Source organism: Pelmatolapia mariae, linkage group LG3_W (assembly GCF_036321145.2).
Source record: "Pelmatolapia mariae isolate MD_Pm_ZW linkage group LG3_W, Pm_UMD_F_2, whole genome shotgun sequence".
Lineage (NCBI taxonomy): Eukaryota > Metazoa > Chordata > Actinopteri > Cichliformes > Cichlidae > Pelmatolapia > Pelmatolapia mariae.
In genome coordinates, this window is record NC_086229.1 from 86,080,322 (window position 1) to 86,093,667 (window position 13,346).

A 13,346-nucleotide genomic window follows, 5' to 3' on the forward strand; every position below is an offset into this window, starting at 1 on the left:
GTGCTTTAGTGTTCCTGTGTCTTTGATTGGGACGTCGAAACCAATCGCCGGCCCCGCCTTCTTTGGAGGCGAAGCCGGATCTGGCTTTCTTCGTGAGGCTAAAAAAGGGTGGCATTGGAGGACTTTAAAAAAACTGCTAAATCACACAAACACACACAATCTCTCACCAGTACTCAAAAGAAGTTCAGCACACAGCTGTGCTCTTTCCTCTCAGCAGCTGGGACATCAGTACACACACACACACACACACACACACACACACACACACACACACACACACACACACACGCTTTGTCCTAGAGCTGAAAGAGTGGGAGGGAGAGTGACTGAGTGAGAGAGCAAACAAGAGCTGGAACACAGTTTAAAAGCTTCGGGGATTTGATTCATTTGATAGTTTTTAGATTAAGGAGAGAATTATGGCTGATATTACACACCATGTATTATGTAGAAGATGAATCAGTTATGTATTATACATTATGATTATGCATAATTTAGTTTGTTGTATTTCCTCCTCTGCAGTGGATTTGCGTTTGAACGAGGACAGCGTTTAAAAAGGAGGCAAACAGAAGGTTGTTTCCAGAGAGCTGCAAGGAAGGACGGAAGAGTTGGAAGATGCCTTTGTTGTAAACAGTATATCACTGTAGAGAGAGAAGGGCAGAAAAATGGCGGTAAACATCGAGTGAATAGAACGATGAAAAAGTCTCAGAGAGATTAGGAATTAATCTGCTGCTCTGATTGTGTAAGAGGACAGTGTGAAACACGGGTTACTCTCATCTCTCCCCTCCTATTCTCATCCCTCCATCCCTTTATCTCTTTAGAACTTCTTGCTGGGAATATAGTGTTTGCTTAATCTCATCCTGTCAACCATTTGTTTCCACAGTTACATGGGTCAAGGAGGCAGCGAACAGATGTATTTTTTTTTCCAAGCCCGGTTTTCTGAGTGTATCTTTCCAAATTCATTTAGATCCTGTTATTGACATATATCACCCTCTCTCACTCCCTCTGTCTGACAGACACCATCCTGGGTTCAGAGACATTCGGGGATGTGGCAAACTTCAGCACCTTCTTGCTGGACCGCTCATCGGGCATGCTGTTCCTGGGTGCCAGGGATGCCATACTGGCTGTAGACACCAAGAAGCTCAATGAGAAAAAACCATTAAAGGTAGGCGTAGTGCCAGTGTGTGAGTAATCAGGCAGCAGCATTAAACCACTGAATACAGGGTGTATCAAAAAGAATCATCCAATTCAAAAGGCTGTATGTGTCCCCCGTCGCATATGTCCATAAAATAGTCAAACTTGTCCCATACTTGTGTCAGCTTGTCTGGAGTCACTGCAGTTACTGTTGTTATGCTACCTACCAGCAAACATGTGAAACTCTTTCTAACAGTGTGTTTTGATCGACAGCGGTGCACGGCTGTGGATTTAAAGCATTAAATGTATTTTGTGTTGTATTTTGGTGCTCTCTGCCAAAGCATATATTATGTTAATATCTTTCTATATAAGAAAACTGACAGACTTACTACGTCTGTGTATCTTCTTTCTTCCTGCAGATTATTTGGGATGTCTCAGATGACAAGAGGAAATCATGTGAGGGAAAGGGAAAGACAGAGGTGAGAACAGTGCATGTGTGCTGCTTGTGTGTTATTTTTGTCTAGTTCAGCCAAACTGGCAGTAATGCAAAATTGTAGTACTGTCTTAAATCTTGCTATTCTGAAATGTGGCTTTGACTTCCATTATTGCTGTTTGAAACCCAAGAACAGACTGGAAAACACAGCCAGCACTGAAACTTCTACTTCCTGCAGGAACTCAGCTCAGTAGTACCCAGAGAAACTCTAATGAATCATTTGAATGTCCATGAACTACGCTGATCATTTCTAATATTAATTGAGTCGCTATGTAAATGAGAATATCTGGCTTAGTTTCATATCCAAATCTCTGAATACATTAAATGTTAGGCTTTCCATTTTTCTGTTTATTTAACTATTTAACAAAGATTGCTGGATAAACATAAACACAGTGGACTAGAAGGTATTAATAATAAGCTATGACGAATCCCAACCGTTGCAACTGAGGAGACAATGCATTTACCAGATATACCAATAATATGTATAGGAGTCCATTCATACTCCACCCATATATACATGAATGGTGCACATGACTAAGCACATGGTCCTCGATTGAAGCTGTAAAGATTTCCTTTAATGTTTTGTTGTCTTGTTTTGATGCATGCAAGAAACCAATATAGACAAAGAGGAGGTTACTGCTTCTATATATATATATATTTTTTTTTAAAAATCACCAAAGACTTAAATGTCACATGTCTCTGCTTTTATTTTGTGCTGTGCCGTACATTTGTGTGTCTTTGTGTGTGCTTTACAAACCTGTGCTGTTGGGCATTGGATGGGAAGTTCTGGGACTTATGCCAATGCCCCAATAGGGGTGCGTGTGTGTGTGTGTGTGTGTGTGTGTGTGTGTGTGTGTGTGCGCGTGCGTGCGTGTGTGTGTGTATAAAAAGAGAGAGAGAGAGAGATAGAGATGAAAAACCAGAAAGAAGTGGATGTGGACTCACAGATGTCCAGTAACTGACTACGGAAACTGATTAACTAGAGCGCACTATCCACTCAAGCTGTACATGTCAGCATGTTACTCTGCTCTGACCAAACTGCTCTGACCAAACTGCTCGCAGAAACACACACTTGATCTATATTTCTTGTACCTGACTGATTTATTGGTTTAAACAAAAAGTAACAGACTGAAACAGATCTTTTGCTGGCATACTGGAGTGTGCGGCCTGAGAAAAACACAAAAGATTTCCTTAAATGACTCGATAATGCTCCAAATTGAATCAGACCAGAAGAAAATCTCTCAAATCAAAGATAAACAAAGCCAGTGGAAGGTCAGCGGTTCAAAAGAGAAGGAAGTGCAATTAGTTTTGACCTGTTTTATTTGTAATCATCATCAGCACAGTTTGCTGTTTTCTACTGTAAGGAGGTGATAGACTGATAAAGCCAGGAAAGGGTTGTTTTTTTCTACAAAGGCATTGATTACAAGAATATACGTGAGTCAGATGGTTTAAAAAAGTGGGGGAGGGGGCGCAGGAGGGAGAGAGAGAGGAAGTGCAGGGGAGAATAAATGAAGATTGCAGAGACAAGACAATAGACTCAACAAGAGAGTAACTGCGACAAATAAGGACACGTTAGTAATAGTTTACTCCTATCAGCGGGACATTACTAACTACAGGATTACAGGAAAAGACATTGATATATGATAAGAGATCTTACTCGAGTTTAATTCTGTCATCGCATTCATCATAAGGTGTAAGAAAACGTCAAAGCTTTAGTAAGTAGTGGGTGTGCATGTATACAGTCATCATACTTTACTAGTTATTGCTTCACTGATACTAAAATCTTAAATGCTACTTGGGATTTTTTTGGTTTGTAAGTTTGAATCTTTTCCTGTGTAAACCCCAACATGTCACAACAGATGGCTTCCTCTTCCTGAGCCAAGTTCTGTTGAAGGTTCTTTCCTGTGAAAAGGAAGTTTTTCCTTCCTGCTGTTGCCAAGTACTTACTCATAATTAGTTCTCTGGTTGTTGGGGTTCTCTGTTATTGTAGGGTCTTTACCTTACAATATAAAGCACCTTGAAGAAACTACAATTGAGTTAAATTGTAAGAATGTTACAGAAATGCCCTCTTAATAAAGAAAATTGGGGGAAATGCAATAACGTCTCTTCATTGCTGGGTGGGTAACACATACTTGGAAAGACCAAAACAGCAGCTGGCATCTAGCTGATGCTGATGAGACTGGCTATGAGCCAAATAAGGAAATGAACTGAATGGAGCTTAAAACCAAAACATTCAGCTGAAAGACACTAAAATGCTGGACTAATGTGGTGTCTTCAGGTTCAGAGGGAGTTTTTTTCTCCTCACTGTCACCAAGTTCTTGCTCAAAGTGGATCGTTGGAGATTCGGTTACTGTTTATAACCCTATAATATAGAGTGGCTTGAGATGACTATTGTTTCAATCTGGTGCTATATAATTCAAATTAAATCAAATTAAGCTGAGGCTTTGAGGGAAAGACAAAAACAACCCCTGTCAATCAATATTTACTTAATTTACTTCAGGTACTACAGTAGCATCACTGTATATGCTGCACTGTTAAAACTGTTGTGGAAGTGCTTGCAAGGAGAAAGTCTGCAGAAGAGAAGCAGTGAGAAAAGTGCTGGACAGAAAGAAATAATGGAGGGTGAGAGCGGAGCATGAGGTCAGGAGAAAAAAGTTGGACCATGTCCACTCACACACATACATCAGTAATTACCGGGAGATTGCTTTGAGCAGGTAAATGTCAGCAAGCATGAAAAGCTTTTAGATGTTCAGGTGGCAGGACTTTTTATTTCTGCGATGGGCACTGAAGTCATTAAAGTTTTTACTATGAAAGATGTATAATTGGAGGCCGTTTTAATCAGGAGTACAAAAGAATTCAATAAAATCAAACAGAATAGAATAGAGCCATTCGAGCCACCCCATGCCAGATTGTGAACGAAGCTTATTAGTATGAATGGGGTTAATTTGGGGCCAATGAAATAGCTAATCCCAGGCTGATCCCTTTGTTACCAGCCTGAGCTCCACTTCTGTCTTTCTCTCGTTCTCTCGCTCTCTTTTTTGGCTCTCTGTCCAACTCACGTGGAGCTGTACCAGCATGGAGGGAAGGGGAGGGCTGGTTTGAGTGACACGATCTGTGCATCAGAGAGGATCAGGTCTCTGGGGAGGTGAATCAGGCCTGGAGCTCATCCAGGATGGCTCACAGTGCAACACACACACACACACACACACACACACACACACACACACACACACACACACACACACACACACACACACACACACACACACACACACAGAGCTTAGTAGAAATTGCTTACGTCATGGTTTCTTGGTAACTGGCATGGGACAGTGAGGGTGTTTTTCCATAACAGCTTCTGATGTGTGACAATAAGGAAAGACAAAGTTTGCTCAAATATATATGCATGATCTGGTGTCGCTTTAAGAGAGAGGATCACGTTTTTGTTTTTGTTTAGTATACATGCCTGAAAGTGGATTATCTCAAGTTTCGTGCCTGTTTGTGTGTGTGTGTGTGTGTGTGTGTGTGTGGCCTCAGCAGTGGGAATCTCAGGTGTCACCTCTAGTAGTGAGGCATCTCCAATTTCCTGTTTTGTTGTTCAAAACTGAGTGTGGTTGTTTAAAACTGTTCATGACAAAAACACTTTTTTGTTTCAAAATTATAAACATTTTTGAAAATCATTTGGTGTTCAGCAAGAAGAAAAAAAGGGCAGAAAGTTCATGTGCATTTATAAAGTAACTTATTTATATATCAGTGTAGACATGGCATATTTCATCATGTAATATATGTATTCAATGAGTGAAATCATCCTTAATCCAATGTGAATTTAACTGCTAATAAACATGTGTAATGATAAGCATATTTGCTGTACGTCCTGATTGTTAAACTGAGCTTAAAAGTGATAAGCTATAGCTTGCCTTTTATGTTGCCTATATTTTTTACTGTTTGTCTCCCCCTGCAGGGTGACTGCAGGAACTACATCCGACTGTTGGAGTTCCTGGGAGATGGTCGCATCTATGTGTGCGGCACCTACGCTTTCGACCCTCAGTGTGCCTTCTTGGTGAGTGCGCCCATGCGCTTGTTGTTTAGTGACTGATGCATGATGATGACCTCTGACCCCCTCAAACAGACAGACATACAGACAGGCGAGCCACAATATGGTTACATAATGGGTTTGAGTTTGCGCATGCAGCATTAATGAGTGCAGATGGATCTCCCACACTTGTACCCATAATGCGTTTATACACCGCCTGCAGTGAGGTCTAAAGACTTTTCCAGGTTTCAACCACACACTTTCTCTCAGTAACTATTTTTAGGAGTGTAGCTATTCCCCAACTCCACAAATGAAAATTCAACTGATGTGAAAACAGATGATTCTAAAAAAAAAAAGAGAGAGAGAGAGAGGACATGACATAATCATTTGATTATGACTGAATTGTGAAATAAAAATAAACCTCATTATTGTGATGCATCATAATATACTGCAGTTGCTCCTTGAATATCTGTTGACAGTATTATACCTTTAAAGAAGTGGCTAAATTGGGGTACACATTCATTCACAGACTTGGAAATAGACCAACATTTTAATAGCAACTGTGGAGTGCAGAAGCAAGATTAAAGAGATACTTGACTCTTTTTGTGGGTGTCTGAACATAGGCAGTGTCCTGATATTGCATTTGTATTTTTTTGCATATTACTAAGCCTTTTAAGCACAGGAGATCACAATGAATGAATTATGAATGAAGCAGTGTAAGTTACCAAAAAGCAATCTGTACGAGATCAGACAGAAAAGCCCGTAATTAATTGGGAAATATAAGTCCTTTGTTTCTCTTCTCTGCAGAATGCCACTACCTTTACTCTGGAAGAAGTTGATGGAGTGGTGAAGATGGAGTCAGGGAAGGGAAAGTGTCCTTTTGAGCCCAGTCAGCATTACACAGCTATTATGGCAGGTAAGTACCACTGTGTGTGATTGACTGATTAAGTTTCCTGGTCAAAATGAAATTTTTAAACAAGAGTTTAAGCTCTCCTGATATCTTTATATAAAATAAACGTTGTCCTTTCTCTCATTGTTTTGCCTTTTAGATGGTCTCCTTTACACAGCAGCTACCAGCAACTTCCTGGGAACACTCTTCGACATCTCCCGGGCAACAGGCCCTGAGCAGGAGCGCATCCGAACTGAACGATCCATCAACTGGCTCAGCGGTAAGAGACACATTTGCCCACAGTCACACATGTTGACCCCACACTTTCCCACAAGAATCAGTAGAACAGTGTATCTGCGTGTGTTTTTTCTCTCAGACCCAGAGTTTGTCAGCTCAGCTTTCATAGAGCAGTCTGCAGGAAACCCGACAGGAGATGATGACAAAATCTACTTCTTCTTTAACGAGGTGGCCAAAGAGTATGACTTCTACACCAAAGTCAAAGTACCCAGGGTGGCACGGGTCTGCAAGGTAACCCACTGTCTTGACTGAATCATTGATCCCTTTGTTTGATTGAATCCCTGTTAAGATTAACTCTGTCTGTTCAGTCTGATGTGGGAGGGATGAAGACTCTGCAGCGACGTTGGACCACCTTTCTCAAGGCTCAGCTGGTGTGCGAGGACAAGCCCAGCGGCCAGCGCTATAACGTCCTAACTGATGTTTTCACCATGCAACATATTCCAGGCGACCCCAGGAGCACACACTTCTATGGACTGTTCACCTCCCAGTGGTGAGCCAAAGAGTAACCAGGGGAAAGAGGCCAGAGCAGAGCCTTGGCCATAAAAGATATTGTAACATTGGACATGTAGTTTCTTGCTGTTGTCTTCTGCTGTTGTAGACAAATATAGATGATCTATTAGTGGATATGGTGTAATACAGGCTCATTCACAGTTTTCAATTGCATGATATAAAAGGTATAAATAAGCATGAAGCTGTTTACTTGCTGTAGCTTCATGCTTATTTTCCAAAAAAAGACGATGGGATTTTACTCTTTTTCAAAAATGAACTTTTTAATTCCATACTTAGCATCATGCTAAACATTTTCTTTTCCTTTCTCACAGGGAGCAAGTAGACCTGTCAGCCGTGTGTGTTTTCAGCCTGTCTGACATCAGCAAAGTGTTGGATGGTCCGTTTAAAGAGCTGAAGAAAAGCTGCGACAACTGGATCAATCATGAGCCGATCCCCTCACCGCGGCCTGGCCAGGTATTAAACTGTACTTTCACAGTTTCTATGATTTACACTGCTTTTCTGAATCAGAACATGGCAGCCCGCAGATGTCACTGATGATTTATGGTTGTTGTAGAAGATTTTACAGTCTAAATAATGCTTGGTTTACACTGAACAATCTGAAATCCACATCCTTTTTAAAGTTCAGAAAGGAGGAGATTTTATGTGAATTTCTCTAGTGGATGTTTTGGAATCATTTCTCTAACTTGTTTGGTCCAATATTTTTTTTATCCTGCCAAAAATACTTGATCTGTTTGGCATTTAAAACTGAGGTTAAATGATGTTTGTTCATTTTTATTAGCAACGTGTCCTTCTGGATATGATCCAAAGATACTCTGTTACTCTGACCTTTTCCCAAAAGGTCAGAGTAACAATTAAAAACACAGCTCCTTTAATCTGTGAGAAGTTAGTGAATATGTTTGGTGTACATATATTTATTTTAACAGTTATATTTAGCAGGGTGGCACACATGTTCAAAAGTACAGCCATCTGTTTATCTTAGTTTTAGCATCTATTCAAGATGACTTCAAGTTCATGCTGATTTTCAATCCTCTGCTCAGATTTTAGTTCCACAAATCTTCATCCAGGGCATTTATGATGTGAACTCTGATTAGGCGGATGTATGCACTTTATAACATTTGGTTTTGCAAGAGTTCTCAGCTGTATATATTAAAAAAAAATAATAGATGAAAATAAATTCCAGGTTAAATTTATACCTTAGTTCTTCCTATAAACATGATATCTTCACATTTTAAAGGAGGCACATATGAAATATTGTGAAGCCCTCTGGAAGTTCAAACTTTAAATGTACCATGCATGCATTTTATTTGACTTTACTACCATAAATTACTAAGACACACCCTTTCCTTTCTTTATAATAGTGTTTAAACAGTGCATTAAAGGCTGAGGGCTTTGAGTCCTCCCTAAAACTTCCTGACAAGGTGCTGACATTTGTGAGAGACCACCCTCTGATGGAGAACAGTGTGACTGCAGCATCCCTGCTGGTTCGAAAGGGAATCAGTTACACCAAACTGGCTGTAAATCTGAAAGACGGCAGTGAGGAGCGGAGGGCAGCAGTGCTGTATCTAGGAACAGGTGAGAGATCAGACAATAGAGACGAAAGAAGGATGTAGAGATTGTAGTGCATTTAAAACTGTAGTTAATGGAGACAGCTCCTTAAAGCTGAACTAAGATACAGATAAAGATAACAGTCCTTAGAAACTGAATACTGAAGTCAATGCAAAATTGATAAAAACCTAAACTTTCATAAGTTGTTTTAGAAGTTGTAACTTAAATGTGAAATACAGAAATAAATAAATATTACAAAAATGTGTTGCAGACCGTGGGGAGCTCCACCAGGTGGCGGTAGTGGGCCAGAATGTCACCTTACTGCAGGAGACTCCTCTGTTCACATCACAGGAACCTGTTAACAATATATTACTGCACAAGGTAGAGCGCACGTGTACATACACATACTATAAGCACAGCCATGCTTCGTTCCATTTCTCAGCGATTCTGCAACTGTTCTCCGTGTTTCCAGGGCCATGCTCTGGTGGGCAGCCCTCTGTCTCTGGCTCGTGTCCAAGCTGAAGGCTGCGCTCTGTATCGCAGCTGTGAGGTGTGCGCCAGAGCCAGAGGACTGGGCTGTGTGTGGAGCACAAAGGAGGAGGCCTGCAAGCAAACAACAGAAGAGTGAGTACTACAGGAATATCACAATGAATTGGAAATTTTCCAGAAAAATGGAAATGAAAGGCAGACAGCAGCTGTATAAGGTTATAAAATACCACAGTGACCCATTTTTATTCCAGCAGTACTTTCGTGTACCAATGTTTTCCTAAGGAAAAAAATGGAAATGTAATACAGAAAATTGAGCTATATGTAAGAAGTGTTCATAAAAATACACTTTACACCAAAGACAAAAGCTGAAGTCAGTTCAGCTGCTAAAATGTCTTTTTTATTAACTGTTATAATTTTGCCCTTGTGTGCAGGCCCGGTCCCGGTGATGTGGTAGACACTGCCTTAAAAAAGTGTAATGTAGCAGAAGGTAAGTTTATACTTTCATTTCAGATAACGTGATCGTCGCTGTCCAGTGTGATTGTGAGTGAAAATGCCTCTGCTATTGTTAATCACCTCTCCGCCGTCTCCGTTCTCGCATTCCGCTCCAGGTCGCTGCAATCCGTCGCCCCAAGTGCTGCAAGTGTTCCGGGGCCTGCGCCTCTTGTTGCCGTGCGTCCAGCTGTCCCCTCGGCCCTGTAGCTGGGAGTATCCTCTCCACAGACACACCAGGCAGCACAACTCTGACCTGGAGGTGGTTGTCACTGACGACAATCTGGGAAACTATGTCTGCACGTGCCAGGTATGAAGCTACGAAGCAGAGCTGTGTTTGCTTTTCTTTTGTCTTTTTTTGTTGTTTTTACTGTTTTTTTGAAAATAAGCACTTTTTTTGTCTGTGCTATTTCTCTCATCTAGGAGGGGGGGCCGGCAGTCAGAGACCCCACCCCTTGCCGTAGAGCAGCCTATTACCTGACACTAGAAGCTCCCAGTGTCGAAAAAGTATCAACATCTGAAGGTCGTCATATCCTGGCCTTGTACATATTTGCCATCTTACTAGTTTTAAGTTTTGTCGCAGTCATTATCTACTTTGTGAAACGGCGGTGTGGGATTGCCCGCAACCTGCCAGATAATTCGTTGTCATCGGGAAAGGGGCGGGACTTGCTGGGTTCCTCGGCCACTCCTCAATCCCCCAGCAGCTCCAGCCTTTTCTCGGATGGATTCCGGATGGCGGAAAAACGGAACGGGACGGCGAACTCGACCACAACAACCACGCTCCTTAGCAATCATGGAAACGGTGGGCACAGTTACAGCGACACTCTGATAAGCAGCAACTCCAGCAACGGCCATGGGAATTCTCTGTATGCCAACTGCAACACAAGCGGCAGCGGGAGGAGGCTTGGCCCTGAATTTCTATCACCAGATATGCTGGACAGAAGGACGGGGGAGCGGGAGAGAGTGAGGTCTGAGGGGGGAGAGAGAGAGTCAGGGGAGGGGGAAGAGGTGGAGGAGGGTCTGAGGGATGGGTTGGGGGAAGGAATGAAAAGACTAGAAGAGGAGATCTCCAGCTTTACCATGTTTAAATCACCAGCACCGCTGGCTAGGTGTGAAGAAAGTTCGATATGAAAAAGTTCGATACCATTTTGCATCCTCCAAAAAACCTGAAAACTACTGGAATCAGTGCAAAGTGGCTACTGCCAAATGCCTTTGAATATGAGCTGTGACGTGAGAGAGACTTCAGAGATTTATGAGAAATATAAATTTATGTCCAAGCATGTGAGAGAGACCTGTTATGCACAGAGAGAGCTGCAGGACAGAAATCGTATGACAGTGTTGGTATAGACTTCTTATAAAGAGTAACTCAGGATGAGAGCTGTTGCCGATGTACATATAAATGTAAATATGAGCAGTGTGAACAGGTGATAATGGACTTGAAACTGAGTGATTACATAATTCTAATATTACAAAGAATCAAAGATGAAACGTCTACATCTGTAGACATGGAAAAGCCATATTGTCTTTCTCCTTAACTTTTGTTGTTGTTTGCTCTCATTTGCTTCTCCTGGAAAGGAAAAGTGCACTTCTCTCTCACCGCCTCTTTCTCTTGCTGTCTGTGCTTCTCTTTCTCACACACACCACTTGAATCCCAAAACTCGATGGGTTCAAAGGCACCAAACGACTGCTGAGCCATAGACTGCCCGGTCAGACTGCACCGGTCCTGGGCCTCAAACAGAGAAACGTCACTGACAGAGATTTAGAACCATAAATTCACTGAGGAGCCTTCACATGGACTGCAGTGACTGTGACGGGGCTGTCCCTCTCTGCTCTGCCGAAGATGTGCAGAGACCGATAGGTTCAAGGTCCGTCAGACTTGTGTCACTGTGGAAAAGTGTAGTTGCAGAGAAGACGCGAGAGACTGAATGCTGCTTTCTGTCACTGCTCAGATTCACCATCACTGAGACAGAAGGCGTTCAAAGGATATGAAATTCATTTCAGTCTCTAGGAATGGACCTTATAGACTCAAAGACACCATCACCTCATGTTGTGAGTGTGGATTTTAACATAAAGTGTATTGTTTTGTCACGATGTTTTGTAATAAAACATTTAAAAAGTTATTATCCTGTTGCCGTACTGTCTGCTAAAAGCCTGGATGTGGGGACATGTAACAATAGTGTCCTTCTTTTGAATGCACAAAGCAGCTTCTGTGCCTCATGTCTGTGTAACTGTCTTCACCGTAGTGTGTATGTTTGTGTCTATGACTGAGTGTGAGTACCTTGGTACATGAAATACATGGATTATATTACACCGTTGCAAATGCATCCATTCATTTTTCAGTTCTTTAACTATACAGTGATGAGCAGTAAAGTTCATCAATTTCCCACGTGTGGGACTAATAAAGGTTATCTTATCTTATCTTATCCCAGTTATCTACTAGATCTTTTAATATGGGGTTGAGCTGTGTGGCTGCCATGGATTCAGTAAGTCTGTCTGCTGTAGAGCTTTGACTTCCAATAATTCATCATTCATACAATAATGTTTTGGGATTTTTTTGCTCATATGCTAAGGTTTCAAAATGCTGTACAAACAGTACAGAAATAGAGTTCAGATTTGCTCCATGATATATACCAACCATTAATTCATCTAATGTCATTCGTTTTCTGTATGCTCAAAAGTTTATGTCGCCGTAAAAGATCCTGTACAGCTCCTATGTGAGTTGCCAGTTTAACCATAGGATGCCCAGGCTGTAATATGAAGGAGAAAACTTAGTGTCATCTCATCTTTAAGATCCTCCAGAAAAGTCTCTATGTACAGTTATGTCATATATAATTGGACATTGTCACAAGTTTTTTTTTTTTACATGTTTACTGAAACATATTCAAATTATACTTATATAATGGACTTAATGCGTAGACTCTCAGCTTTCATTCATTCGAGGGTGTCCACATTCAAATTGGATGAAGAGTTTAGGAGTTTCAGCTCCTTAACATCTTTCACCCTCTTTTTAAAGGGATCAAAAGTAATTGGCCAATTATCTTAAGGATATTTATTGAACAGATGTGGGCAATTCCTTCATTTTTATCAGTTAAGCCAGTAAAAGGCCTGGGGTTGATTTGAGGTGGGGTGCTTGCATGTGGAAGATTTTGCTGTGAACACACAAAATGCCGTCAAAGGAGCTCTCTGTGCAGGTGAGACAAGCTGCGAAAACAGAAAAAAAACCCATTCGAGGAAAGATGAAACCTCTACCAGAATGATGGCAAGAAACAAGTATGGAGAACAGCTCATGATCCAAAGCATACCACATCATCTGTAAAACACGGTGGACACATGCTTGGGCATGCATGCCTGCCAGTGGCACTAGGACAGTAGAGTTTATTGATGACGTGACACAGGACAGAAGCAGCTGAATGCATTCTGAGGCTTTTAGAGACATGCTGTCTGCTCAAATCCGGCTAGATGCAGTCAAATTG

General features: G+C 41.5%; 1 protein-coding gene across 2 annotated transcripts in view; it reads left to right on the plus strand.

Moving 5' to 3' along the window:
- Positions 1-11,993, plus strand: part of sema4f (sema domain, immunoglobulin domain (Ig), transmembrane domain (TM) and short cytoplasmic domain, (semaphorin) 4F) — a 56,961-nt gene extending 44,968 nt beyond the window's left edge. For both annotated transcript variants that reach the window (XM_063470179.1, XM_063470180.1), the window contains 14 exons: positions 1,014-1,162; positions 1,551-1,610; positions 5,583-5,681; positions 6,462-6,570; positions 6,704-6,823; positions 6,920-7,071; positions 7,149-7,330; positions 7,662-7,803; positions 8,709-8,922; positions 9,167-9,276; positions 9,368-9,519; positions 9,816-9,871; positions 9,993-10,183; positions 10,297-11,993. In XM_063470179.1, coding sequence (XP_063326249.1) covers positions 1,014-1,162; positions 1,551-1,610; positions 5,583-5,681; positions 6,462-6,570; positions 6,704-6,823; positions 6,920-7,071; positions 7,149-7,330; positions 7,662-7,803; positions 8,709-8,922; positions 9,167-9,276; positions 9,368-9,519; positions 9,816-9,871; positions 9,993-10,183; positions 10,297-11,004 — 2,444 coding nt within the window. In that variant the 3' untranslated portion in view covers positions 11,005-11,993. The remainder of the gene's footprint in view (positions 1-1,013; positions 1,163-1,550; positions 1,611-5,582; positions 5,682-6,461; positions 6,571-6,703; positions 6,824-6,919; positions 7,072-7,148; positions 7,331-7,661; positions 7,804-8,708; positions 8,923-9,166; positions 9,277-9,367; positions 9,520-9,815; positions 9,872-9,992; positions 10,184-10,296) is intronic.
- Positions 11,994-13,346: the final 1,353 nt, after the last annotated feature.